General features: G+C 60.1%; 1 protein-coding gene across 1 annotated transcript; it reads left to right on the top strand.

Annotated features, from left to right (window-relative positions):
• Positions 1-19: 19 nt before the first annotated feature.
• LOC122923716 (RUN and SH3 domain-containing protein 1-like) lies at positions 20-24,848 on the top strand. The gene is made up of 9 exons (XM_044274567.1): positions 20-146; positions 14,275-14,331; positions 19,574-19,650; positions 21,595-21,769; positions 21,849-21,948; positions 22,086-22,132; positions 22,363-23,254; positions 24,039-24,173; positions 24,262-24,848. Exons 1-9 carry the CDS (start codon positions 41-43, stop codon positions 24,428-24,430), a joined length of 1,758 nt encoding a protein of 585 aa, XP_044130502.1. The 5' UTR covers positions 20-40; the 3' UTR covers positions 24,431-24,848.
• Positions 24,849-27,185: the final 2,337 nt, after the last annotated feature.

Raw genomic sequence — 27,185 nt, 5'->3', positions numbered from 1 at the left:
ATTCTCAAACGAGACGCGCATCACGTGAGCGCTGCCTGTAATGGACTGTACGGGAAGTGACAGTGATTGGCTGCTGCGTCAGGTGACGCGTGTCTACCAATCAGAAGGTGCGCTCGATTTTTGCGGATCTGCGGCGGCCGCACAGGGTGAGTGACAGCGCCGGGCCCCGCCCCCTGTCTGACCGGAGCCCCTCAATGTGTAGGTGGCCCCCGGACTGTGACGTCAGCCTCGGAGTGGGTCCCGTAGGGGAGTGACGTCATCTCCAGACGCTGTAGGCTATAACTCTCAGCGGGTCCTGCCGAATGATCTGTTGGGAGTTGTGTCACCACTGCAAATATAGTGATTCCTCTGTGGTTACACAGGGGCCCCCTCCACTCCTCTGTGGTTACACAGGGGCCCCCTGCACTCCTCTGTGGTTACACAGGGGCCCCCTGCACTCCTCTGTGGTTACACAGGGGCCCCCTGCACTCCTCTGTGGTTATACAGGGGCCCCCTGCACTCCTCTGTGGTTACACAGGGGCCCCCTCCACTCCTCTGTGGTTATACAGGGGCCCCTGCACTCCTCTGTGGTTATACAGGGCCCCCTCCACTCCTCTGTGGTTACACAGGGGCCCCCTCCACTCCTCTGTGGTTACACAGGGGCCCCCTCCACTCCTCTGTGGTTATACAGGGGCCCCTCCACTCCTGTGGTTATCACATGGGCCCCTCCACTCCTCTGTGGTTATACAGGGGCCCCTGCACTCCTCTGTGGTTACACAGGGGCCCCCTCCACTCCTCTGTGGTTACACAGGGGCCCCCTCCACTCCTCTGTGGTTACACAGGGGCCCCTCCACTCCTCTGTAGTTACACAGGGGCCCCCTCCACTCCTCTGTGGTTACACAGGGGCCCCCTCCACTCCTCTGTGGTTACACAGGGGCCCCCTCCATTCCTCTGTGGTTACACAGGGGCCCCTCCACTCCTCTGTGGTTATACAGGGGCCCCCTCCACTCCTCTGTGGTTACACAGGGGCCCCCTGCACTCCTCTGTGGTTACACAGGGGCCCCCTGCACTCCTCTGTGGTTACACAGGGGCCCCCTGCACTCCTCTGTGGTTACACAGGGGCCCCTGCACTCCTCTGTGGTTATACAGGGGCCCCTGCACTCCTCTGTGGTTACACAGGGGCCCCCTCCACTCCTCTGTGGTTACACAGGGGCCCCCTCCACTCCTCTGTGGTTACACAGGGGCCCCCTGCACTCCTCTGTGGTTACACAGGGGGCCCCCTGCACTCCTCTGTGGTTACACAGGGGCCCCCTCCACTCCTCTGTGGTTACACAGGGGCCCCCTGCACTCCTCTGTGGTTACACAGGGGCCCCCTCCACTCCTCTGTGGTTATACAGGGGCCCCTGCACTCCTCTGTGGTTACACAGGGGCCCCCTCCACTCCTCTGTGGTTATACAGGGGCCCCTCCACTCCTGTGGTTACACATGGGCCCCCTCCACTCCTCTGTGGTTATACAGGGGCCCCTGCACTCCTCTGTGGTTATACAGGGGCCCCTGCACTCCTCTGTGGTTATACAGGGCCCCCTCCACTCCTCTGTGGTTACACATGGGCCCCCTCCACTCCTCTGTGGTTACACAGGGGCCCCCTCCACTCCTCTGTGGTTATACAGGGGCCCCTCCACTCCTGTGGTTACACATGGGCCCCCTCCACTCCTCTGTGGTTATACAGGGGCCCCTGCACTCCTCTGTGGTTACACAGGGGCCCCCTCCATTCCTCTGTGGTTACACAGGGGCCCCCCTCCACTCCTCTGTGGTTACACAGGGGCCCCCCTCCACTCCTCTGTGGTTACACAGGGGCCCCTCCACTCCTCTGTGGTTACACAGGGGCCCCCTCCACTCCTCTGTGGTTACACAGGGGCCCCTGCACTCCTCTGTGGTTACACAGGGGCCCCCTCCACTCCTCTGTGGTTATACAGGGGCCCCCTCCACTCCTCTGTGGTTACACAGGGGCCCCCTGCACTCCTCTGTGGTTACACAGGGGCCCCCTGCACTCCTCTGTGGTTACACAGGGGCCCCCTGCACTCCTCTGTGGTTACACAGGGGCCCCTGCACTCCTCTGTGGTTACACAGGGGCCCCTGCACTCCTCTGTGGTTATACAGGGGCCCCTGCACTCCTCTGTGGTTACACAGGGGCCCCCTCCACTCCTCTGTGGTTACACAGGGGCCCCCTCCACTCCTCTGTGGTTACACAGGGGCCCCCTGCACTCCTCTGTGGTTACACAGGGGGGCCCCCTGCACTCCTCTGTGGTTACACAGGGGCCCCCTCCACTCCTCTGTGGTTACACAGGGGCCCCCTGCACTCCTCTGTGGTTACACAGGGGCCCCCTCCACTCCTCTGTGGTTATACAGGGGCCCCTGCACTCCTCTGTGGTTACACAGGGGCCCCCTCCACTCCTCTGTGGTTATACAGGGGCCCCTCCACTCCTGTGGTTACACATGGGCCCCCTCCACTCCTCTGTGGTTATACAGGGGCCCCTGCACTCCTCTGTGGTTATACAGGGCCCCCTCCACTCCTCTGTGGTTACACACGGGCCCCCTCCACTCCTCTGTGGTTACACATGGGCCCCCTCCACTCCTCTGTGGTTATACAGGGGCCCCTCCACTCCTCTGTGGTTATACAGGGGCCCCTCCACTCCTGTGGTTACACATGGGCCCCTCCACTCCTCTGTGGTTACACAGGGGCCCCCCTCCATTCCTCTGTGGTTACACAGGGGCCCCCTCCACTCCTCTGTGGTTATACAGGGGCCCCCTCCACTCCTCTGTGGTTATACAGGGGCCCCCCTCCACTCCTCTGTGGTTATACAGGGGCCCCTGCACTCCTCTGTGGTTACACAGGGGCCCCCTCCACTCCTCTGTGGTTATACAGGGGCCCCTCCACTCCTGTGGTTACACATGGGCCCCCTCCACTCCTCTGTGGTTATACAGGGGCCCCTGCACTCCTCTGTGGTTATACAGGGCCCCCTCCACTCCTCTGTGGTTACACATGGGCCCCCTCCACTCCTCTGTGGTTACACAGGGGCCCCCTCCACTCCTCTGTGGTTATACAGGGGCCCCTCCACTCCTGTGGTTACACATGGGCCCCCTCCACTCCTCTGTGGTTATACAGGGGCCCCTGCACTCCTCTGTGGTTACACAGGGGCCCCCTCCATTCCTCTGTGGTTACACAGGGGCCCCCTCCACTCCTCTGTGGTTACACAGGGGCCCCCTCCACTCCTCTGTGGTTACACAGGGGCCCCTGCACTCCTCTGTGGTTACACAGGGGCCCCCTCCACTCCTCTGTGGTTACACAGGGGCCCCTGCACTCCTCTGTGGTTACACAGGGGCCCCCTCCACTCCTCTGTGGTTATACAGGGGCCCCCTCCATTCCTCTGTGGTTATACAGGGGCCCCCTCCATTCCTCTGTGGTTATACAGGGGCCCCCTGCACTCCTCTGTGGTTACACAGGGGCCCCCTGCATTCCTCTGTGGTTATACAGGGGCCCCTCCACTCCTCTGTGGTTACACAGGGGCCCCTCCACTCCTCTGTGGTTATACAGGGGCCCCCTCCACTCCTCTGTGGTTACACAGGGGCCCCCTCCACTCCTCTGTGGTTATACAGGGGCCCCCTCCACTCCTCTGTGGTTATACAGGGGCCCCTCCACTCCTCTGTGGTTACACAGGGGCCCCTGCACTCCTCTGTGGTTATACAGGGGCCCCTCCACTCCTCTGTGGTTACACAGGGGCCCCTGCACTCCTCTGTGGTTACACAGGGGCCCCTGCACTCCTCTGTGGTTACACAGGGGCCCCTGCACTCCTCTGTGGTTACACAGGGGCCCCTGCACTCCTCTGTGGTTACACAGGGGCCCCTGCACTCCTCTGTGGTTACACAGGGGCCCCTGCACTCCTCTGTGGTTACACAGGGGCCCCTGCACTCCTCTGTGGTTATACAGGGGCCCCCTCCACTCCTCTGTGGTTACACAGGGGCCCCTGCACTCCTCTGTGGTTATACAGGGGCCCCTCCACTCCTGTGGTTACACATGGGCCCCCTCCACTCCTCTGTGGTTACACAGGGGCCCCTCCACTCCTCTGTGGTTATACAGGGGCCCCTCCACTCCTCTGTGGTTATACAGGGGCCCCCTCCACTCCTCTGTGGTTACACAGGGGCCCCTCCACTCCTCTGTGGTTACACAGGGGCCCCCTCCACTCCTCTGTGGTTACACAGGGGCCCCTCCACTCCTCTGTGGTTACACAGGGGCCCCTGCACTCCTCTGTGGTTACACAGGGGCCCCTGCACTCCTCTGTGGTTATACAGGGGCCCCTCCACTCCTCTGTGGTTACACAGGGGCCCCTGCACTCCTCTGTGGTTACACAGGGGCCCCCTCCACTCCTCTGTGGTTACACAGGGGCCCCTCCACTCCTCTGTGGTTATACAGGGGCCCCTCCACTCCTCTGTGGTTACACAGGGGCCCCTGCACTCCTCTGTGGTTACACAGGGGCCCCCTGCATTCCTCTGTGGTTACACAGGGGCCCCCTCCACTCCTCTGTGGTTACACAGGGGCCCCTGCACTCCTCTGTGGTTACACAGGGCCCCCTCCACTCCTCTGTGGTTATACAGGGGCCCCCTGCACTCCTCTGTGGTTACACAGGGCCCCCTCCACTCCTCTGTGGTTACACAGGGGCCCCCTCCACTCCTCTGTGGTTACACAGGGGCCCCCTGCACTCCTCTGTGGTTACACAGGGGCCCCTGCACTCCTCTGTGGTTACACAGGGGCCCCCTCCACTCCTCTGTGGTTATACAGGGGCCCCTGCACTCCTCTGTGGTTATACAGGGGCCCCCTCCACTCCTCTGTGGTTACACAGGGGCCCCTCCATTCCTCTGTGGTTATACAGGGGCCCCCTGCATTCCTCTGTGGTTACACAGGGGCCCCCTGCACTCCTCTGTGGTTACACAGGGGCCCCCTGCACTCCTCTGTGGTTACACAGGGGCCCCCTGCACTCCTCTGTGGTTACACAGGGGCCCCCTGCACTCCTCTGTGGTTATACAGGGGCCCCCTGCACTCCTCTGTGGTTATACAGGGGCCCCCTCCACTCCTCTGTGGTTACACAGGGGCCCCCTGCACTCCTCTGTGGTTACACAGGGGCCCCCTGCACTCCTCTGTGGTTACACAGGGGGCCCCCTGCACTCCTCTGTGGTTACACAGGGGCCCCCTCCACTCCTCTGTGGTTACACAGGGGCCCCCTCCACTCCTCTGTGGTTATACAGGGGCCCCTCCACTCCTCTGTGGTTACACAGGGGCCCCTCCACTCCTCTGTGGTTATACAGGGGCCCCCTCCACTCCTCTGTGGTTATACAGGGGGCCCCCTCCACTCCTCTGTGGTTATACAGGGGCCCCTCCACTCCTCTGTGGTTATACAGGGGCCCCTCCACTCCTCTGTGGTTATACAGGGGCCCCTCCACTCCTCTGTGGTTATACAGGGGCCCCTCCACTCCTCTGTGGTTACACAGGGGCCCCTCCACTCCTCTGTGGTTATACAGGGGCCCCCTCCACTCCTCTGTGGTTATACAGGGGCCCCCTCCACTCCTCTGTGGTTACACAGGGGCCCCCTCCACTCCTCTGTGGTTATACAGGGGCCCCTCCACTCCTCTGTGGTTACACAGGGGCCCCTCCACTCCTCTGTGGTTATACAGGGGCCCCCTCCACTCCTCTGTGGTTATACAGGGGCCCCCTCCACTCCTCTGTGGTTACACAGGGGCCCCTCCATTCCTCTGTGGTTATACAGGGGCCCCCTGCATTCCTCTGTGGTTACACAGGGGCCCCCTCCACTCCTCTGTGGTTATACAGGGGCCCCTCCACTCCTCTGTGGTTACACAGGGGCCCCTCCACTCCTCTGTGGTTATACAGGGGCCCCCTCCACTCCTCTGTGGTTATACAGGGGCCCCCTCCACTCCTCTGTGGTTATACAGGGGCCCCTCCACTCCTCTGTGGTTATACAGGGGCCCTCCACTCCTCTGTGGTTATACAGGGGCCCCTCCACTCCTCTGTGGTTATACAGGGGCCCCTCCACTCCTCTGTGGTTATACAGGGGCCCCTCCACTCCTCTGTGGTTATACAGGGGCCCCCTCCACTCCTCTGTGGTTATACAGGGGCCCCCTCCACTCCTCTGTGGTTACACAGGGGCCCCTGCACTCCTCTGTGGTTATACAGGGGCCCCCTCCACTCCTCTGTGGTTACACAGGGCCCCCTCCACTCCTCTGTGGTTACACAGGGGCCCCTCCACTCCTCTGTGGTTACACAGGGGCCCCTCCACTCCTCTGTGGTTATACAGGGGCCCCTGCACTCCTCTGTGGTTACACAGGGGCCCCCTCCATTCCTCTGTGGTTACACAGGGGCCCCCTCCACTCCTCTGTGGTTATACAGGGGCCCCCTCCACTCCTCTGTGGTTATACAGGGGCCCCCTGCACTCCTCTGTGGTTACACAGGGGCCCCCTCCACTCCTCTGTGGTTACACAGGGGCCCCTCCACTCCTCTGTGGTTATACAGGGGCCCCCTCCACTCATCTGTGGTTACACAGGGCCCCCTCCACTCCTCTGTGGTTACACAGGGGCCCCCTCCACTCCTCTGTAGTTACACAGGGGCCCCCTCCACTCCTCTGTGGTTATACAGGGGCCCCCTCCACTCCTCTGTGGTTACACAGGGGCCCCCTGCACTCCTCTGTGGTTACACAGGGGCCCCTCCACTCCTCTGTGGTTATACAGGGGCCCCTGCACTCCTCTGTGGTTACACAGGGGCCCCCTCCATTCCTCTGTGGTTACACAGGGGCCCCCTCCACTCCTCTGTGGTTATACAGGGGCCCCCTCCACTCCTCTGTGGTTATACAGGGGCCCCCTGCACTCCTCTGTGGTTACACAGGGGCCCCCTCCACTCCTCTGTGGTTACACAGGGGCCCCTCCACTCCTCTGTGGTTATACAGGGGCCCCCTCCACTCATCTGTGGTTACACAGGGCCCCCTCCACTCCTCTGTGGTTACACAGGGGCCCCCTCCACTCCTCTGTAGTTACACAGGGGCCCCCTCCACTCCTCTGTGGTTATACAGGGGCCCCCTCCACTCCTCTGTGGTTACACAGGGCCCCCTCCACTCCTCTGTGGTTACACAGGGGCCCCCTCCACTCCTCTGTAGTTACACAGGGGCCCCCTCCACTCCTCTGTGGTTATACAGGGGCCCCCTCCACTCCTCTGTGGTTACACAGGGGCCCCCTGCACTCCTCTGTGGTTACACAGGGGCCCCTGCACTCCTCTGTGGTTACACAGGGGCCCCCTCCACTCCTCTGTGGTTATACAGGGGCCCCTCCACTCCTGTGGTTACACTGGGGCCCCCTCCCCTCCTCTGTGGTTATACAGGGGCCCCTGCACTCCTCTGTGGTTACACAGGGCCCCCTACACTCCTCTGTGGTTACACATGGGCCCCCTCCACTCCTCTGTGGTTATACAGGGGCCCCCTCCACTCCTCTGTGGTTATACAGGGGCCCCCTCCACTCCTCTGTGGTTACACATGGGCCCCCTCCACTCCTGTGTGGTTACACAGGGGCCCCCTCCATTCCTCTGTGGTTACACAGGGGCCCCCTCCACTCCTCTGTGGTTACACAGGGGCCCCCTGCACTCCTCTGTGGTTACACAGGGGCCCCCTGCACTCCTCTGTGGTTACACAGGGGCCCCTCCACTCCTCTGTGGTTATACAGGGCCCCCTGCACTCCTCTGTGGTTACACAGGGCCCCCTGCACTCCTCTGTGGTTATACAGGGGCCCCTCCACTCCTCTGTGGTTACACAGGGGCCCCTCCACTCCTCTGTGGTTATACAGGGCCCCCTGCACTCCTCTGTGGTTACACAGGGCCCCCTGCACTCCTCTGTGGTTACACAGGGGCCCCCTCCACTCCTCTGTGGTTATACAGGGGCCCCCTGCACTCCTCTGTGGTTATACAGGGGCCCCCTCCACTCCTCTGTGGTTACACAGGGGCCCCCTGCACTCCTCTGTGGTTATACAGGGGCCCCCTCCACTCCTCTGTGGTTATACAGGGGCCCCTCCACTCCTCTGTGGTTATACAGGGGCCCCTCCACTCCTCTGTGGTTATACAGGGGCCCCTCCACTCCTCTGTGGTTATACAGGGGCCCCTCCACTCCTCTGTGGTTATACAGGGGCCCCTCCACTCCTCTGTGGTTATACAGGGGCCCCCTCCACTCCTCTGTGGTTATACAGGGGCCCCCTCCACTCCTCTGTGGTTACACAGGGGCCCCTGCACTCCTCTGTGGTTATACAGGGGCCCCCTCCACTCCTCTGTGGTTACACAGGGGCCCCTCCACTCCTCTGTGGTTACACAGGGGCCCCTCCACTCCTCTGTGGTTATACAGGGGCCCCTGCACTCCTCTGTGGTTACACAGGGGCCCCCTCCATTCCTCTGTGGTTACACAGGGGCCCCCTCCACTCCTCTGTGGTTATACAGGGGCCCCCTCCACTCCTCTGTGGTTATACAGGGGCCCCCTGCACTCCTCTGTGGTTATACAGGGGCCCCCTCCACTCCTCTGTGGTTACACAGGGGCCCCCTGCACTCCTCTGTGGTTACACAGGGGCCCCTGCACTCCTCTGTGGTTACACAGGGGCCCCCTCCACTCCTCTGTGGTTATACAGGGGCCCCTCCACTCCTGTGGTTACACATGGGCCCCCTCCACTCCTCTGTGGTTATACAGGGGCCCCTGCACTCCTCTGTGGTTACACAGGGCCCCCTACACTCCTCTGTGGTTACACATGGGCCCCCTCCACTCCTCTGTGGTTATACAGGGGCCCCCTCCACTCCTCTGTGGTTATACAGGGGCCCCCTCCACTCCTCTGTGGTTACACATGGGCCCCCTCCACTCCTGTGTGGTTACACAGGGGCCCCCTCCATTCCTCTGTGGTTACACAGGGGCCCCCTCCACTCCTCTGTGGTTACACAGGGGCCCCCTGCACTCCTCTGTGGTTACACAGGGGCCCCCTGCACTCCTCTGTGGTTACACAGGGGCCCCTCCACTCCTCTGTGGTTATACAGGGCCCCCTGCACTCCTCTGTGGTTACACAGGGCCCCCTGCACTCCTCTGTGGTTATACAGGGGCCCCTCCACTCCTCTGTGGTTACACAGGGGCCCCTCCACTCCTCTGTGGTTATACAGGGCCCCCTGCACTCCTCTGTGGTTACACAGGGCCCCCTGCACTCCTCTGTGGTTACACAGGGGCCCCCTCCACTCCTCTGTGGTTATACAGGGGCCCCCTGCACTCCTCTGTGGTTATACAGGGGCCCCCTCCACTCCTCTGTGGTTACACAGGGGCCCCCTGCACTCCTCTGTGGTTATACAGGGGCCCCCTCCACTCCTCTGTGGTTACACAGGGGCCCCTGCACTCCTCTGTGGTTATACAGGGGCCCCCTCCACTCCTCTGTGGTTATACAGGGGCCCCTCCACTCCTCTGTGGTTACACAGGGGCCCCCTCCACTCCTCTGTGGTTACACAGGGGCCCCTGCACTCCTCTGTGGTTATACAGGGGCCCCTGCACTCCTCTGTGGTTACACAGGGGCCCCCTCCACTCCTCTGTGGTTATACAGGGGCCCCCTGCACTCCTCTGTGGTTATACAGGGCCCCCTGCACTCCTCTGTGGTTATACAGGGGCCCCCTCCACTCCTCTGTGGTTACACAGGGGCCCCCTGCACTCCTCTGTGGTTATACAGGGGCCCCCTCCACTCCTCTGTGGTTATACAGGGCCCCCTGCACTCCTCTGTGGTTACACAGGGGCCCCCTGCACTCCTCTGTGGTTATACAGGGCCCCCTGCACTCCTCTGTGGTTATACAGGGGCCCCCTGCACTCCTCTGTGGTTATACAGGGGCCCCCTCCACTCCTCTGTGGTTACACAGGGGCCCCCTGCACTCCTCTGTGGTTATACAGGGGCCCCCTCCACTCCTCTGTGGTTACACAGGGGCCCCTGCACTCCTCTGTGGTTACACATGGGCCCCCTCCACTCCTCTGTGGTTATACAGGGGCCCCTCCACTCCTCTGTGGTTCCACAGGGGCCCCCTCCACTCCTCTGTGGTTATACAGGGGCCCCCCTGCACTCCTCTGTGGTTATACAGGGGCCCCCTCCACTCCTCTGTGGTTACACAGGGGCCCCCTGCACTCCTCTGTGGTTATACAGGGGCCCCCTCCACTCCTCTGTGGTTATACAGGGGCCCCTCCACTCCTCTGTGGTTATACAGGGGCCCCTCCACTCCTCTGTGGTTATACAGGGGGCCCCTCCACTCCTCTGTGGTTATACAGGGGCCCCTCCACTCCTCTGTGGTTATACAGGGGCCCCTCCACTCCTCTGTGGTTATACAGGGGCCCCCTCCACTCCTCTGTGGTTATACAGGGGCCCCCTCCACTCCTCTGTGGTTACACAGGGGCCCCTGCACTCCTCTGTGGTTATACAGGGGCCCCCTCCACTCCTCTGTGGTTACACAGGGGCCCCTCCACTCCTCTGTGGTTTACACAGGGGCCCCTCCACTCCTCTGTGGTTATACAGGGGCCCCTGCACTCCTCTGTGGTTACACAGGGGCCCCCTCCATTCCTCTGTGGTTACACAGGGGCCCCCTCCACTCCTCTGTGGTTATACAGGGGCCCCCTCCACTCCTCTGTGGTTATACAGGGGCCCCCTGCACTCCTCTGTGGTTATACAGGGGCCCCCCTCCACTCCTCTGTGGTTACACAGGGGCCCCCTGCACTCCTCTGTGGTTACACAGGGGCCCCTGCACTCCTCTGTGGTTACACAGGGGCCCCCTCCACTCCTCTGTGGTTATACAGGGGCCCCTCCACTCCTGTGGTTACACATGGGCCCCCTCCACTCCTCTGTGGTTATACAGGGGCCCCTGCACTCCTCTGTGGTTACACAGGGCCCCCTACACTCCTCTGTGGTTACACATGGGCCCCCTCCACTCCTCTGTGGTTATACAGGGGCCCCCTCCACTCCTCTGGGGTTATACAGGGGCCCCCTCCACTCCTCTGTGGTTACACATGGGCCCCCTCCACTCCTCTGTGGTTATACAGGGGCCCCCTCCACTCCTCTGTGGTTACACAGGGGCCCCTGCACTCCTCTGTGGTTACACAGGGGCCCCTGCACTCCTCTGTGGTTACACAGGGGCCCCTCCACTCCTCTGTGGTTACACAGGGGCCCCCTCCACTCCTCTGTGGTTACACAGGGGCCCCCTCCATTCCTCTGTGGTTACACAGGGGCCCCCTCCACTCCTCTGTGGTTACACAGGGGCCCCCTGCACTCCTCTGTGGTTACACAGGGGCCCCCTGCACTCCTCTGTGGTTACACAGGGGCCCCTCCACTCCTCTGTGGTTATACAGGGGCCCCCTGCACTCCTCTGTGGTTACACAGGGCCCCCTGCACTCCTCTGTGGTTATACAGGGGCCCCTCCACTCCTCTGTGGTTACACAGGGGCCCCTCCACTCCTCTGTGGTTATACAGGGCCCCCTGCACTCCTCTGTGGTTACACAGGGCCCCCTGCACTCCTCTGTGGTTACACAGGGGCCCCCTCCACTCCTCTGTGGTTATACAGGGGCCCCCTGCACTCCTCTGTGGTTATACAGGGGCCCCCTCCACTCCTCTGTGGTTACACAGGGGCCCCCTGCACTCCTCTGTGGTTATACAGGGGCCCCCTCCACTCCTCTGTGGTTACACAGGGGCCCCTGCACTCCTCTGTGGTTATACAGGGGCCCCCTCCACTCCTCTGTGGTTATACAGGGGCCCCTCCACTCCTCTGTGGTTACACAGGGGCCCCCTCCACTCCTCTGTGGTTACACAGGGGCCCCTGCACTCCTCTGTGGTTATACAGGGGCCCCTGCACTCCTCTGTGGTTACACAGGGGCCCCCTCCACTCCTCTGTGGTTATACAGGGGCCCCCTGCACTCCTCTGTGGTTATACAGGGCCCCCTGCACTCCTCTGTGGTTACACAGGGGCCCCCTCCACTCCTCTGTGGTTACACAGGGGCCCCCTGCACTCCTCTGTGGTTATACAGGGGCCCCCTCCACTCCTCTGTGGTTATACAGGGCCCCCTGCACTCCTCTGTGGTTACACAGGGGCCCCCTGCACTCCTCTGTGGTTATACAGGGCCCCCTGCACTCCTCTGTGGTTATACAGGGGCCCCCTGCACTCCTCTGTGGTTATACAGGGGCCCCCTCCACTCCTCTGTGGTTACACAGGGGCCCCCTGCACTCCTCTGTGGTTATACAGGGGCCCCCTCCACTCCTCTGTGGTTACACAGGGGCCCCTGCACTCCTCTGTGGTTACACATGGGCCCCCTCCACTCCTCTGTGGTTATACAGGGGCCCCTCCACTCCTCTGTGGTTACACAGGGGCCCCCTCCACTCCTCCGTGGTTACACAGGGGCCCCTCCACTCCTCTGTGGTTACACAGGGGCCCCCTCCACTCCTCTGTGGTTACACAGGGGCCCCCTCCACTCCTCTGTGGTTATACAGGGGCCCCCTCCACTCCTCTGTGGTTACACAGGGGCCCCTGCACTCCTCTGTGGTTATACAGGGGCCCCCTCCACTCCTCTGTGGTTACACAGGGGCCCCTGCACTCCTCTGTGGTTACACAGGGGCCCCTGCACTCCTCTGTGGTTACACAGGGGCCCCTCCACTCCTCTGTGGTTACACAGGGGCCCCCTCCACTCCTCTGTGGTTACACATGGGCCCCCTCCACTCCTCTGTGGTTATACAGGGGCCCCCTCCACTCCTCTGTGGTTATACAGGGGCCCCCCCCACTCCTCTGTGGTTACACATGGGCCCCCTCCACTCCTCTGTGGTTATACAGGGGCCCCCTCCACTCCTCTGTGGTTACACAGGGGCCCCTGCACTCCTCTGTGGTTACACAGGGGCCCCTGCACTCCTCTGTGGTTACACAGGGGCCCCTCCACTCCTCTGTGGTTACACAGGGGCCCCCTCCACTCCTCTGTGGTTACACAGGGCCCCCTCCACTCCTCTGTGGTTACACAGGGGCCCCCTCCACTCCTCTGTGGTTACACAGGGGCCCCCTGCACTCCTCTGTGGTTACACAGGGGCCCCCTGCACTCCTCTGTGGTTACACAGGGGCCCCTCCACTCCTCTGTGGTTACACAGGGCCCCCTCCACTCCTCTGTGGTTACACAGGGCCCCCTGCACTCCTCTGTGGTTATACAGGGGCCCCTCCACTCCTCTGTGGTTACACAGGGGCCCCTCCACTCCTCTGTGGTTATACAGGGCCCCCTGCACTCCTCTGTGGTTACACAGGGCCCCCTGCACTCCTCTGTGGTTACACAGGGGCCCCCTCCACTCCTCTGTGGTTATACAGGGGCCCCCTGCACTCCTCTGTGGTTATACAGGGGCCCCCTCCACTCCTCTGTGGTTACACAGGGGCCCCCTGCACTCCTCTGTGGTTATACAGGGGCCCCCTCCACTCCTCTGTGGTTACACAGGGGCCCCTGCACTCCTCTGTGGTTATACAGGGGCCCCCTCCACTCCTCTGTGGTTATACAGGGGCCCCTCCACTCCTCTGTGGTTACACAGGGGCCCCCTCCACTCCTCTGTGGTTACACAGGGGCCCCTGCACTCCTCTGTGGTTATACAGGGGCCCCTGCACTCCTCTGTGGTTACACAGGGCCCCCTCCACTCCTCTGTGGTTATACAGGGGCCCCCTGCACTCCTCTGTGGTTATACAGGGCCCCCTGCACTCCTCTGTGGTTACACAGGGGCCCCCTCCACTCCTCTGTGGTTACACAGGGGCCCCCTGCACTCCTCTGTGGTTATACAGGGGCCCCCTCCACTCCTCTGTGGTTATACAGGGCCCCCTGCACTCCTCTGTGGTTACACAGGGGCCCCCTGCACTCCTCTGTGGTTATACAGGGCCCCCTGCACTCCTCTGTGGTTATACAGGGGCCCCCTGCACTCCTCTGTGGTTATACAGGGGGCCCCCTCCACTCCTCTGTGGTTACACAGGGGCCCCCTGCACTCCTCTGTGGTTATACAGGGGCCCCCTCCACTCCTCTGTGGTTACACAGGGGCCCCTGCACTCCTCTGTGGTTACACATGGGCCCCCTCCACTCCTCTGTGGTTATACAGGGGCCCCTCCACTCCTCTGTGGTTACACAGGGGCCCCCTGCCCTCCTCTGTGGTTATACAGGGGCCCCCTCCAGTCTAACATGACTCCTGCTTCTTGCAGCTGCTGCCTGGGAACTGTTCATGGCGGACGAGACCGAAGACTCTGCAGAGAAGAAAGGTGAGTTCTGCTCCCGGTGGGATGTCCTGTAGCGGACACCGCGGATCCGCTTTGTGGTCCATGGGCCCCAGCGAGAGGATCTGCTGCCCAGATGTGGACGGACCACACCCGCGTGCCATGGTTTGCTGCCCCCTAGATTCCCACCGACTGTCACTGGAGACCCAAGAGCTTCCAATACTAGGCCTCTCGCCCACGGATGTAAGCGCTCCGTGTCCGTGCTGTGCGGCGGTTCTGCAGTACACGGATCACCAGCCATGTACATTCCCCATCACGGATGTAAGCGCTCCGTGTCCGTGCTGTGCGGCGGTTCTGCAGTACACGGATCACCAGCCATGTACATTCCCCATCACGGATGTAAGCGCTCCGTGTCCGCGCTGTGCGACGGTTCTGCAGTACACGGATCACCAGCCATGTACATTCCCCATCACGGATGTAAGCGCTCCGTGTCCGTGCTGTGCGACGGTTCTGCAGTACACGGATCACCAGCCATGTACATTCCCCATCACGGATGTAAGCGCTCCGTGTCCGTGCTGTGCGGCGGTTCTGCAGTACACGGATCACCAGCCATGTACATTCCCCATCACGGATGTAAGCGCTCCGTGTCCGCGCTGTGCGACGGTTCTGCAGTACACGGATCACCAGCCATGTACATTCCCCATCACGGATGTAAGCGCTCCGTGTCCGTGCTGTGCGGCGGTTCTGCAGTACACGGATCACCAGCCATGTACATTCCCCATCACGGATGTAAGCGCTCCGTGTCCGTGCTGTGCGGCGGTTCTGCAGTACACGGATCACCAGCCATGTACATTCCCCATCACGGATGTAAGCGCTCCGTGTCCGCGCTGTGCGGCGGTTCTGCAGTACACGGATCACCAGCCATGTACATTCCCCATCACGGATGTAAGCGCTCCGTGTCCGTGCTGTGCGGCGGTTCTGCAGTACACGGATCACCAGCCATGTACATTCCCCATCACGGATGTAAGCGCTCCGTGTCCGTGCTGTGCGGCGGTTCTGCAGTACACGGATCACCAGCCATGTACATTCCCCATCACGGATGTAAGCGCTCCGTGTCCGTGCTGTGCGGCGGTTCTGCAGTACACGGATCACCAGCCATGTACATTCCCCATCACGGATGTAAGCGCTCCGTGTCCGTGCTGTGCGACGGTTCTGCAGTACACGGATCACCAGCCATGTACATTCCCCATCACGGATGTAAGCGCTCCGTGTCCGTGCTGTGCGGCGGTTCTGCAGTACACGGATCACCAGCCATGTACATTCCCCATCACGGATGTAAGCGCTCCGTGTCCGCGCTGTGCGACGGTTCTGCAGTACACGGATCACCAGCCATGTACATTCCCCATCACGGATGTAAGCGCTCCGTGTCCGAGCTGTGCGGCGGTTCTGCAGTACACGGATCACCAGCCATGTACATTCCCCATCACGGATGTAAGCGCTCCGTGTCCGTGCTGTGCGGCGGTTCTGCAGTACACGGATCACCAGCCATGTACATTCCCCATCACGGATGTAAGCGCTCCGTGTCCGCGCTGTGCGGCGGTTCTGCAGTACACGGATCACCAGCCATGTACATTCCCCATCACGGATGTAAGCGCTCCGTGTCCGCGCTGTGCGGCGGTTCTGCAGTACACGGATCACCAGCCATGTACATTCCCCATCACGGATGTAAGCGCTCCGTGTCCGTGCTGTGCGGCGGTTCTGCAGTACACGGATCACCAGCCATGTACATTCCCCATCACGGATGTAAGCGCTCCGTGTCCGTGCTGTGCGGCGGTTCTGCAGTACACGGATCACCAGCCATGTACATTCCCCATCACGGATGTAAGCGCTCCGTGTCCGCGCTGTGCGGCGGTTCTGCAGTACACGGATCACCAGCCATGTACATTCCCCATCACGGATGTAAGCGCTCCGTGTCCGTGCTGTGCGGCGGTTCTGCAGTACACGGATCACCAGCCATGTACATTCCCCATCACGGATGTAAGCGCTCCGTGTCCGTGCTGTGCGGCGGTTCTGCAGTACACGGATCACCAGCCATGTACATTCCCCATCACGGATGTAAGCGCTCCGTGTCCGTGCTGTGCGGCGGTTCTGCAGTACACGGATCACCAGCCATGTACATTCCCCATCACGGATGTAAGCGCTCCGTGTCCGTGCTGTGCGGCGGTTCTGCAGTACACGGATCACCAGCCATGTACATTCCCCATCACGGATGTAAGCGCTCCGTGTCCGTGCTGTGCGGCGGTTCTGCAGTACACGGATCACCAGCCATGTACATTCCCCATCACGGATGTAAGCGCTCCGTGTCCGCGCTGTGCGGCGGTTCTGCAGTACACGGATCACCAGCCATGTACATTCCCCATCACGGATGTAAGCGCTCCGTGTCCGCGCTGTGCGGCGGTTCTGCAGTACACGGATCACCAGCCATGTACATTCCCCATCACGGATGTAAGCGCTCCGTGTCCGTGCTGTGCGGCGGTTCTGCAGTACACGGATCACCAGCCATGTACATTCCCATCACGGATGTAAGCGCTCCGTGTCCGTGCTGTGCGGCGTGTCTGCAGTACACGGATCACCAGCCATGTACATTCCCCATCACGGATGTAAGCGCTCCGTGTCCGTGCTGTGCGGCGGTTCTGCAGTACACGGATCACCAGCCATGTACATTCCCCATCACGGATGTAAGCGCTGTGCGGCGGTTCTGCAGTACACGGATCACCAGCCATGTACATTCCCCATCACGGATGTAAGCGCTCCGTGTCCGTGCTGTGCGGCGGTTCTGCAGTACACGGATCACCAGCCATGTACATTCCCCATCACGGATGTAAGCGCTCCGTGTCCGTGCTGTGCGGCGGTTCTGCAGTACACGGATCACCAGCCATGTACATTCCCCATCACGGATGTAAGCGCTCCGTGTCCGTGCTGTGCGACGGTTCTGCAGTACACGGATCACCAGCCATGTACATTCCCCATCACGGATGTAAGCGCTCCGTGTCCGCGCTGTGCGGCGGTTCTGCAGTACACGGATCACCAGCCATGTACATTCCCCATCACGGATGTAAGCGCTCCGTGTCCGTGCTGTGCGGCGGTTCTGCAGTACACGGATCACCAGCCATGTACATTCCCCATCACGGATGTAAGCGCTCCGTGTCCGCGCTGTGCGGCGGTTCTGCAGTACACGGATCACCAGCCATGTACATTCCCCATCACGGATGTAAGCGCTCCGTGTCCGTGCTGTGCGGCGGTTCTGCAGTACACGGATCACCAGCCATGTACATTCCCCATCACGGATGTAAGCGCTCCGTGTCCGTGCTGTGCGGCGGTTCTGCAGTACACGGATCACCAGCCATGTACATTCCCCATCACGGATGTAAGCGCTCCGTGTCCGTGCTGTGCGGCGGTTTCTGCAGTACACGGATCACCAGCCATGTACATTCCCCATCACGGATGTAAGCGCTCCGTGTCCGTGCTGTGCGGCGGTTCTGCAGTACACGGATCACCAGCCATGTACATTCCCCATCACGGATGTAAGCGCTCCGTGTCCGTGCTGTGCGGCGGTTCTGCAGTACACGGATCACCAGCCATGTACATTCCCCATCACGGATGTAAGCGCTCCGTGTCCGTGCTGTGCGGCGGTTCTGCAGTACACGGATCACCAGCCATGTACATTCCCCATCACGGATGTAAGCGCTCCGTGTCCGTGCTGTGCGGCGGTTCTGCAGTACACGGATCACCAGCCATGTACATTCCCCATCACGGATGTAAGCGCTCCGTGTCCGTGCTGTGCGGCGGTTCTGCAGTACACGGATCACCAGCCATGTACATTCCCCATCACGGATGTAAGCGCTCCGTGTCCGTGCTGTGCGGCGGTTCTGCAGTACACGGATCACCAGCCATGTACATTCCCCATCACGGATGTAAGCGCTCCGTGTCCGTGCTGTGCGGCGGTTCTGCAGTACACGGATCACCAGCCATGTACATTCCCCATCACGGATGTAAGCGCTCCGTGTCCGTGCTGTGCGGCGGTTCTGCAGTACACGGATCACCAGCCATGTACATTCCCCATCACGGATGTAAGCGCTCCGTGTCCGTGCTGTGCGGCGGTTCTGCAGTACACGGATCACCAGCCATGTACATTCCCCATCACGGATGTAAGCGCTCCGTGTCCGTGCTGTGCGGCGGTTCTGCAGTACACGGATCACCAGCCATGTACATTCCCCATCACGGATGTAAGCGCTCCGTGTCCGCGCTGTGCGGCGGTTCTGCAGTACACGGATCACCAGCCATGTACATTCCCCATCACGGATGTAAGCGCTCCGTGTCCGCGCTGTGCGGCGGTTTCTGCAGTACACGGATCACCAGCCATGTACATTCCCCATCACGGATGTAAGCGCTCCGTGTCCGCGCTGTGCGGCGGTTCTGCAGTACACGGATCACCAGCCATGTACATTCCCCATCACGGATGTAAGCGCTCCGTGTCCGCGCTGTGCGGCGGTTCTGCAGTACACGGATCACCAGCCATGTACATTCCCCATCACGGATGTAAGCGCTCCGTGTCCGCGCTGTGCGGCGGTTCTGCAGTACACGGATCACCAGCCATGTACATTCCCCATCACGGATGTAAGCGCTCCGTGTCCGTGCTGTGCGGCGGTTCTGCAGTACACGGATCACCAGCCATGTACATTCCCCATCACGGATGTAAGCGCTCCGTGTCCGCGCTGTGCGGCGGTTCTGCAGTACACGGATCACCAGCCATGTACATTCCCCATCACGGATGCAGACCCATTCACACACTTGGGTCCACAATTCCGCAGGTGCGGTGCGAAACGGAACCCCATGGAAGCACTGCGGAGTGGTTCTCTCTGTTTGCGGAACGGACGGACCCCATTAAAGTGGGTCTGCAGCACGGGCACGAAGCCCTCACGTTTGCATCAGGTAGACTGCATCCATGGGCTGGAGACAAGGAGGTGTCCATGGAAGGTGGTGGCCCCTCGGGGTGAGGCACGAGAGGCGCGTCAGGCCGGACTCACACCGAGCTGCCAAGTGCAGAACACAAACCACTGCAGATTAGGCCTGGATTTAGCTCCACACGTAACACGGGCACTGCCAGGCAACATAGTCTCCAGGATGGGGCTGATCGGATGTGAGAGAGGCAGGAAGGTGCAGCATGGTGGAAATGAAGGTAGATAGACTGGAGACATCACCTCATTCATGTCCTGTCCCCCTCCAGGTCTCCTCATTGCTGTCGGCTCTTCTGTGGAGAAGATCATTTCTCATTTTAACACAAGCAGGAACCAAGTGCAGAAGGTGAGAGCCCCGTCCTGTCCCACGTGGCCCCTGCTCTCCCTCTGGGGTAGATGGGGCCGGTCATGTGTGTATAAGAGGTGAGAGCTCCGTCCTGCCCTGCGTGGCCCCTGCTCTGCCTCTGGGGTAGACGGGGCCGGTCATGTGTGTATAAGAGGTGAGAGCTCCGTCCTGCCCTGCGTGGCCCCTGCTCTCCCTCTGGGGTAGATGGGGCCGGTCATGTGTGTATAAGAGGTGAGAGCTCCGTCCTGTCCCACGTGGCCCCTGCTCTCCCTCTGGGGTAGATGGGGCCGGTCATGTGTGTATAAGAGGTGAGAGCTCCGTCCTGCCCCGCGTGGCCCCTGCTCTCCCTCTGGGTAGATGGGGCCGGTCATGTGTGTATAAGAGGTGAGAGCTCCGTCCTGTCCCACGTGGCCCCTGCTCTCCCTCGGGGGTAGATGGGGCCGGTCATGTGTGTATAAGAGGTGAGAGCTCCGTCCTGCCCTGCGTGGCCCCTGCTCTCCCTCTGGGGTAGATAGGGCCGGTCATGTGTGTATAAGAGGTGAGAGCTCCGTCCTGCCCTGCGTGGCCCCTGCTCTCCCTCTGGGGTAGATGGGGCCGCTCATATGTGTATAAGAGGTGAGCGCTCCGTCCTGCCCTGCGTGGCCCCTGCTCTCCCTCTGGGGTAGACGGGGCCGGTCATGTGTGTATAAGAGGTGAGAGCTCCGTCCTGCCCTGCGTGGCCCCTGCTCTCCCTCTGGGGTAGACGGGGCCGGTCATGTGTGTATAAGAGGTGAGAGCTCCGTCCTGCCCTGCGTGGCCCCTGCTCTCTCTCTGGGGTAGATGGGGCCGGTCATGTGTGTATAAGAGGCGAGAGCTCCGTCCTGTCCCATGTGGCCCCTGCTCTCCCTCTGGGGTAGATGGGGCCGGTCATGTGTGTATAAGAGGTGAGAGCTCCGTCCTGTCCCACGTGGCCCCTGCTCTCCCTCTGGGGTAGACGGGGCCGGTCATGTGTGTATAAGAGGTGAGAGCTCCGTCCTGCCCTGCGTGGCCCCTGCTCTCCCTCTGGGGTAGACGGGGCCGGTCATGTGTGTATAAGAGGTGAGAGCTCCGTCCTGCCCTGCGTGGCCCCTGCTCTCTCTCTGAGGTAGATGGGGCCGGTCATGTGTGTATAAGAGGCGAGAGCTCCGTCCTGTCCCATGTGGCCCCTGCTCTCCCTCTGGGGTAGATGGGGCCGGTCATGTGTGTATAAGAGGTGAGAGCTCCGTCCTGTCCCACGTGGCCCCTGCTCTCCCTCTGGGGTAGATGGGGCTGGTCATGTGTGTATAAGAGGTGAGAGCTCCGTCCTGCCCTGCGTGGCCCCTGCTCTCCCTCTCGGGTAGATGGGGCCGGTCATGTGTGTATAATAGGTGAGAGCTCTGTCCTGCCCCATGTGGCCCCTGCTCTCCCTCTGGGGTAGATGGGGCCGGTCATGTGTGTATAAGAGGTGAGAGCTCAGTCCTGTCCCACGTGGCCCCTGCTCTCCCTCTGGGGTAGATGGGGCCGGTCATGTGTGTATAAGAGGTGAGAGCTCCGTCCTGTCCCGCGTGGCCCCTGCTCTCCCTCTGGGGTAGATGGGGCCGGTCATGTGTGTATAAGAGGTGAGAGCTCTGTCCTGTCCCGCGTGGCCCCTGCTCTCCCTCTGGGGTAGATGGGGCCGGTCATGCCCCATGTGGCCCCTGCTCTCCCTCTGGGGTAGATGGGGTGAGCCCCGTTCCTGGGAGTATCCGATGAGGCATCTTCTTCTCCTGTAGATGCCAGACGTGTGTGGGATGTTGTACTGGTTCATGGGATTGGAACTTCCCACTTATAGGACGACTTCTTTAGATGTTGAATGGAGATGGTGGTCATGGACTGGGTTGTGCAGGGTGTGCGGTGACATGATGCTGGAGGTGGGGTAGTCGCCGTAATCATGGCTTCCTCTTCTAGGCACAGCTTGGGGACAGCAGACTAAGCCCAGTCTTGGGGTACCTCATCCTGAACCACCTGTGTCCCTCACTGTCCTCGCTCTTTGCCGATGGGCTGAAGCCTTATCAGAAGGATGTAATTGTGGGCCGGAGGAGGCTGAGCCCGTGGAGTCTGGTGGAGGCTTCTACTAAGACAGGTGAGATGTTGATTCCCCGTGGTTCTGACTGCACTCGTTATAACCGTACATGATATTATTATCTGTCGTCATGTCACAGGCCCAGAGGTCATCCACCTCCTGTGCAGTAAAGTCAGCCGCTTACACCAACTACGAGACCCTCAGAGGAAATTCAATGCCTTCATCTTCGGTCTCCTGAAGTGAGTACAGATAGATGTAGAGGGGGTGTATCTGACGCTAGGGAGCATGCGTGTTCCAGGCCAGGATGTTGCAGTGGAGAACAAAGAACACATCATTAGGTCACTCTCTCAAAAGTCCCACCTTTTTCTCGTTCTAGTATGAAACAGCTGGATGTGTGGGTTCTGCATCTTCATCAGATTTACGGTAAGAGCCCTCTCCCCTTGTGAACATTTCGGGAGGTGCAGGGAGATCCCCTTGTCTTCTGTGTTACTCTTGAGCCTGGGCCATATCCAGAACCCACGGTCAGATGAGTCTCCACAGCAGCTCCCCATCCAGGGTGGTCTGTTGGCAGGTAGCAGCTATCATGTGCAGGTCTGTAGGATGTTCCTACTAAGGAGCTTGGTGCTATCACTCCTTTCCTTTCTCGTCCCTAGATCAGCTTTCCACATTTTATCTTCCATCTGGGTTCCTGCCATTGGCAGCGACATTGCGTTTCGAGCTTCGGGATGAGCTGCTCTTGAGTCTACAGCCCCTGTCTGCGCTCACCTTTCACACTGACCTTCTCTTTGAACATCATCATCTTTCACTACAAGATCTGCCGACCCCTCACAGAGTGCACAGCCCTAGATATGTGTCCGATCACTGGACTGTCCCTTCCTTACAGAACATACTGGATTTAAGAGGATGGATCACACACAACCTCATGTGGAATGCTGGGAACAAGGCCCCAACTCCTGATAAAGGAAAACCAATAGATAGTCCTGGAGATAAGTGCCCCGAAAATGTGCTGCAGCCTAGCATGTCTTCTGTGGCCAAAGACATCTCATCTTCTGGCAGAGTCACCAACAAAGAAACATCCCCAGGTGTTACTCCCAGCAGAGACGTGTCCAGCAACTGGTGGGGACATCTGAGCCAAGCTTCCCGCATCTACATCCCTGCAAACAGGGAATCACTCAACTTCCCGTCTCTGAAGAAACTGACCAGCTGGGTCCCCATGGATAAAGAGCTGAAACAAAGAGCATCATCCTCAAACAAAAGAGACTTCCAAGAGCAAAGCCTCACCCAGGAGATGACCAGTGTTGGAGATCCCCAAAGCATGGTCAGTGGTAATGAGCAGCAGAAGCAACAGGTGGACACGGAGAATGATAACCTGGGGGCATCTGGAGGTACAACCTGCAGCGCTGGGGCTGAACCAGTTCTCACTACGGTGGATGGCAGCACAGGGCAGCATCCGAACAATCAGGAGAAGGGGAACTGGCTTGGACAACCGTTTGGAGCAAGTACCGGGCGTTGTCGAGAGATGGAACCAGGAACTTCAAAATTAAGGTAGGAAGGGAATAAATGTAGAAGTGCACTTTCTAGGAAGGTTTGCTAGGGTTAGTGCAGTTCTCAAGAGGAAAGTACTTAAAACTGAGGGCCATGGGAAAGCTTTTATAAATCCAAGAGGAAAATATGAAGGTTCCCATCCATCCAGGTCAGTCATAGAGGTGTTGATTGCATTTGTATGACTGAAGCTATTCAGTGTGCCCCGGGAGAGGTGTAAGAGCTGCACTGTGGATGTCGCACCTCTCCTCAGGGTTGGTTTCTCCAACTTAGGGCTCATGTACACGGTCGTTGCTGTATCGCACCCCACATCACGGATCCAGGAGATGCGGTACAGAACGGAGGCACGGAGTGCTTACCTGGGTTTTCGGTCTGTGCCTCCACACTGCAAAAAAGTAGCGCATGCACGACTTTTTTGCAGTGCGGACAGTCGGATGCAGATCACCGACCCCATTAAAATGAATGGGTCCTCCATCCGCGTGCTGCGGCCCGGCGGTCGATGGCTGTACATTGCGGACCTGGATTTGTGGTCTGCAGCACGGGCCCGGCCAGCACATTGTCGTGTGCATGAGGCCTTAACAGAAGTAGCTTCTATTGATTCAGTCCACCTTGTGTCTAAGATGTAAACCTCACCGTCATGCGAGTGTTCTACTCTCCTCAGACTTCAGCTCCTTGAGACTCCGAGCATTCTTCTGCCCACAGCAATTTGCTTTCACCATTGGAGATCCGTCCTAGTGGCTGTACTGTGCCCACCACCCTGTCTAACATAGCTCATTTCACCCTATAGGCGTCCCTCCAGTTGGCTGCCCCCAAATGTCAATGTTTGGAACCTCATTAAGAAGCAGTCCACCCCAGTGAAACCGGATTTCTTCTCACATGAAGAAGAGGAACCCAGGCAGAGGGACAGCAGTCCACCCCAAAGGTATGTCTGATGTCTTACATAGATGTGACCTCTGTCCGCCTGGTGAGCGGTGAAGGGCTGACCGTAAACACACCTTTCCTCCCACCAGGTCTGTTCGTGCCCTGTGTGACCATGCCACCTCAGGCGAGGCTCAGCTCAGCTTTAAGAAAGGAGATGTTCTGCAGCTGCTCGATACGGTGGACGAGGACTGGATCCAGTGTCGTCATGGAAATGATACTGGTTTGGTACCAGTTGGATACACATCGCTGATCCTATGATCTCGACATCTTCTACATATGAGCTCCTTGTATACACATCTCAGTATTTGGATCCTTCTTGTACCCCCAAGAGGCGAGATTTACATGTCGGGGGCCTGTGATCAGCCACCAGTGGCACACCTATGTTCCAGCAGCAGCATCCTGGATTGTGGAAATCACGTGCCACTGCTCCAGGCAGAGGGTGTAATATACAGATCGATTATATATTATCAGTCTGGGTGCCCCTGGACTGTGCATTGTGGCCCCTGTGGTTGTCTCACTGGTATCTGTATGTATTATTAATAGATGGACACGGACTGTGGCACAGAGGACGCCGGCTGCCGCCATCTCTCGCCGTTCTTCACACACTGACAGCTGGTAGTCAGTCATGGTTGTCAGCGAAAATCCACGAAAATAAAAGTATAGAATTTAAAAGGCACAGCTCTGTCTACCACTGAATGACTCTGCTTACGTCCAGTCTTATACTCGGCTCACGTCCAGAGAGGCAGGGCCGTGGTGTCTTATACTCGGCTCGGGTCCAGAGAGGCAGGGCCGTGGTGTCTTATACTCCGCGTGCATCCAGAGAGGCAGGGCCGTGGTGCCTTATACTCGGCTCGCGTCCAGAGAGGCAGGGCCGTGGTGCCTTATACTCGGCTAGCATCCAGAGAGGCAGGGCCGTGGGGTCTTATACTCGGCTAGCATCCAGAGGCAGGGCCGTGGTGCCTTATACTCCGCTAGCATCCAGAGAGGCAGGGCCGTGGTGCCTTATACTCCGCTAGCATCCAGAGGCAGGGCCGTGGTGCCTTATACTCCGCTAGCATCCAGAGAGGCAGGGCCGTGGTGCCTTATACTCCGCTCGCGTCCAGAGAGGCAGGGCCGTGGTGCCTTATACTCCGCTCACGTCCAGAGAGGCAGGGCCGTGGTGTCTTATACTCCGCTAGCATCCAGAGAGGCAGGGCCGTGGGGTCTTATACTCCGCTCGCGTCCAGAGAGGCGGGGCCGTGGTGTCTTATACTCGGCTCGCGTCCAGAGAGGCAGGGCCGTGGTGTCTTATACTCCGCTCACATCCAGAGAGGCAGGGCCGTGGTGTCTTATACTCCGCTCACATCCAGAGAGGCAGGGCCGTGGTGTCTTATACTCCGCTCACATCCAGAGAGGCAGGGCCGTGGTGTCTTATACTCCGCTCACATCCAGAGAGGCAGGGCCGTGGTGTCTTATACTCCGCTCACGTCCAGAGAGGCAGGGCCGTGGTGTCTTATACTCCGCTCACATCCAAAGAGGCAGGGCCGTGGTGTCTTATACTCCGCTCACATCATCCACACCGCAGGATACTCGGCTCGCGTCCAGAGAGGCAGGGCCGTGGTGTCTTATACTCGGCTCGCGTCCAGAGAGGCAGGGCCGTGGTGTCTTATACTCCGCTCGTGTCCAGAGAGGCAGGGCCGTGGTGTCTTATACTCGGCTCGCGTCCAGAGAGGCAGGGCCGTGGTGTCTTATACTCGGCTCGCGTCCAGAGAGGCAGGGCCGTGGTGTCTTATACTCCGCTCGCGTCCAGAGAGGCAGGGCCGTGGTGTCTTATACTCGGCTCGCGTCCAGAGAGGCAGGGCCGTGGTGTCTTATACTCGCTGCGTCCAGAGAGGCCCGTGGTGTCTTATACTCGCTCGCGGTCCAGAGAGGCAGGGCCGTGGTGTCTTATACTCCGCTCGTGTCCAGAGAGGGCAGGGCTGGGTCTTATACTCGCTCGTGTCCAGAGAGGCAGGGCCGGGTGTCTTATACTCCGGCTCGCGTCCAGAGAGGCAGGGCCGTGGTCTTATACTCCGCACTCGCAGAGAGGCAGGGCCTTGGTGTCTTATACTCCGCTCACGTCCAAGAGGCAGGGCCGTGGTGTCTTATACTCCGTCTCACCTGATCCACACCGCAGATACTCGCTCGCGTCCAGAGCAGGGCCGTGGTGTCTTATACTCGGCTCGCGTCCAGAGAGGCAGGGCCGTGTGTCTTATACTCCGCTCGTTCCAGAGAGGCAGGGCCGTGGTGTCTTATACTCGTCGCGTCCAGAGAGGCAGGGCCGTGGTGTCTTATACTCGGCTCGCGTCCAGAGAGGCAGGGCCGTGGTGTCTTATACTCCGCTCGCGTCCAGAGAGGCAGGGCCGTGGTGTCTTATACTCGGCTCGCGTCCAGAGAGGCAGGGCCGTGGTGTCTTATACTCGACTCGCGTCCAGAGAGGCAGGGCCGTGGTGTCTTATACTCGGCTCGCGTCCAGAGAGGCAGGGCCGTGGTGTCTTATACTCCGCTCGTGTCCAGAGAGGCAGGGCTGTGAAGTCTTATACTCCGCTCGTGTCCAGAGAGGCAGGGCCGTGGTGTCTTATACTCGGCTCGCGTCCAGAGAGGCAGGGCCGTGGTGTCTTATACTCCGCTCGTGTCCAGAGAGGCAGGGCTGTGAAGTCTTATACTCGGCTCGCGTCCAGAGAGGCAGGGCCGTGGTGTCTTATACTCCGCTCACATCCAGAGAGGCAGGGCCGTGGTGTCTTATACTCCGCTCGCGTCCAGAGAGGCAGGGCCGTGGTGTCTTATACTCCGCTCGTGTCCAGAGAGGCAGGGCCGTGGTGTCTTATACTCGGCTCGCGTCCAGAGAGGCAGGGCCGTGGTGTCTTATACTCCGCTCGCGTCCAGAGAGGCAGGGCCGTGGTGTCTTATACTCCGCTCGTGTCCAGAGAGGCAGGGCCGTGGTGTCTTATACTCCGCTCGCGTCCAGAGAGGCAGGGCCGTGGTGTCTTATACT

This window comes from Bufo gargarizans, unplaced genomic scaffold (genome assembly GCF_014858855.1).
Source record: "Bufo gargarizans isolate SCDJY-AF-19 unplaced genomic scaffold, ASM1485885v1 original_scaffold_1828_pilon, whole genome shotgun sequence".
NCBI classification, from domain to species: domain Eukaryota; kingdom Metazoa; phylum Chordata; class Amphibia; order Anura; family Bufonidae; genus Bufo; species Bufo gargarizans.
Note: the sequence above shows the minus strand (reverse complement) of the source record. Positions and strands in the feature narration are given on the sequence as shown.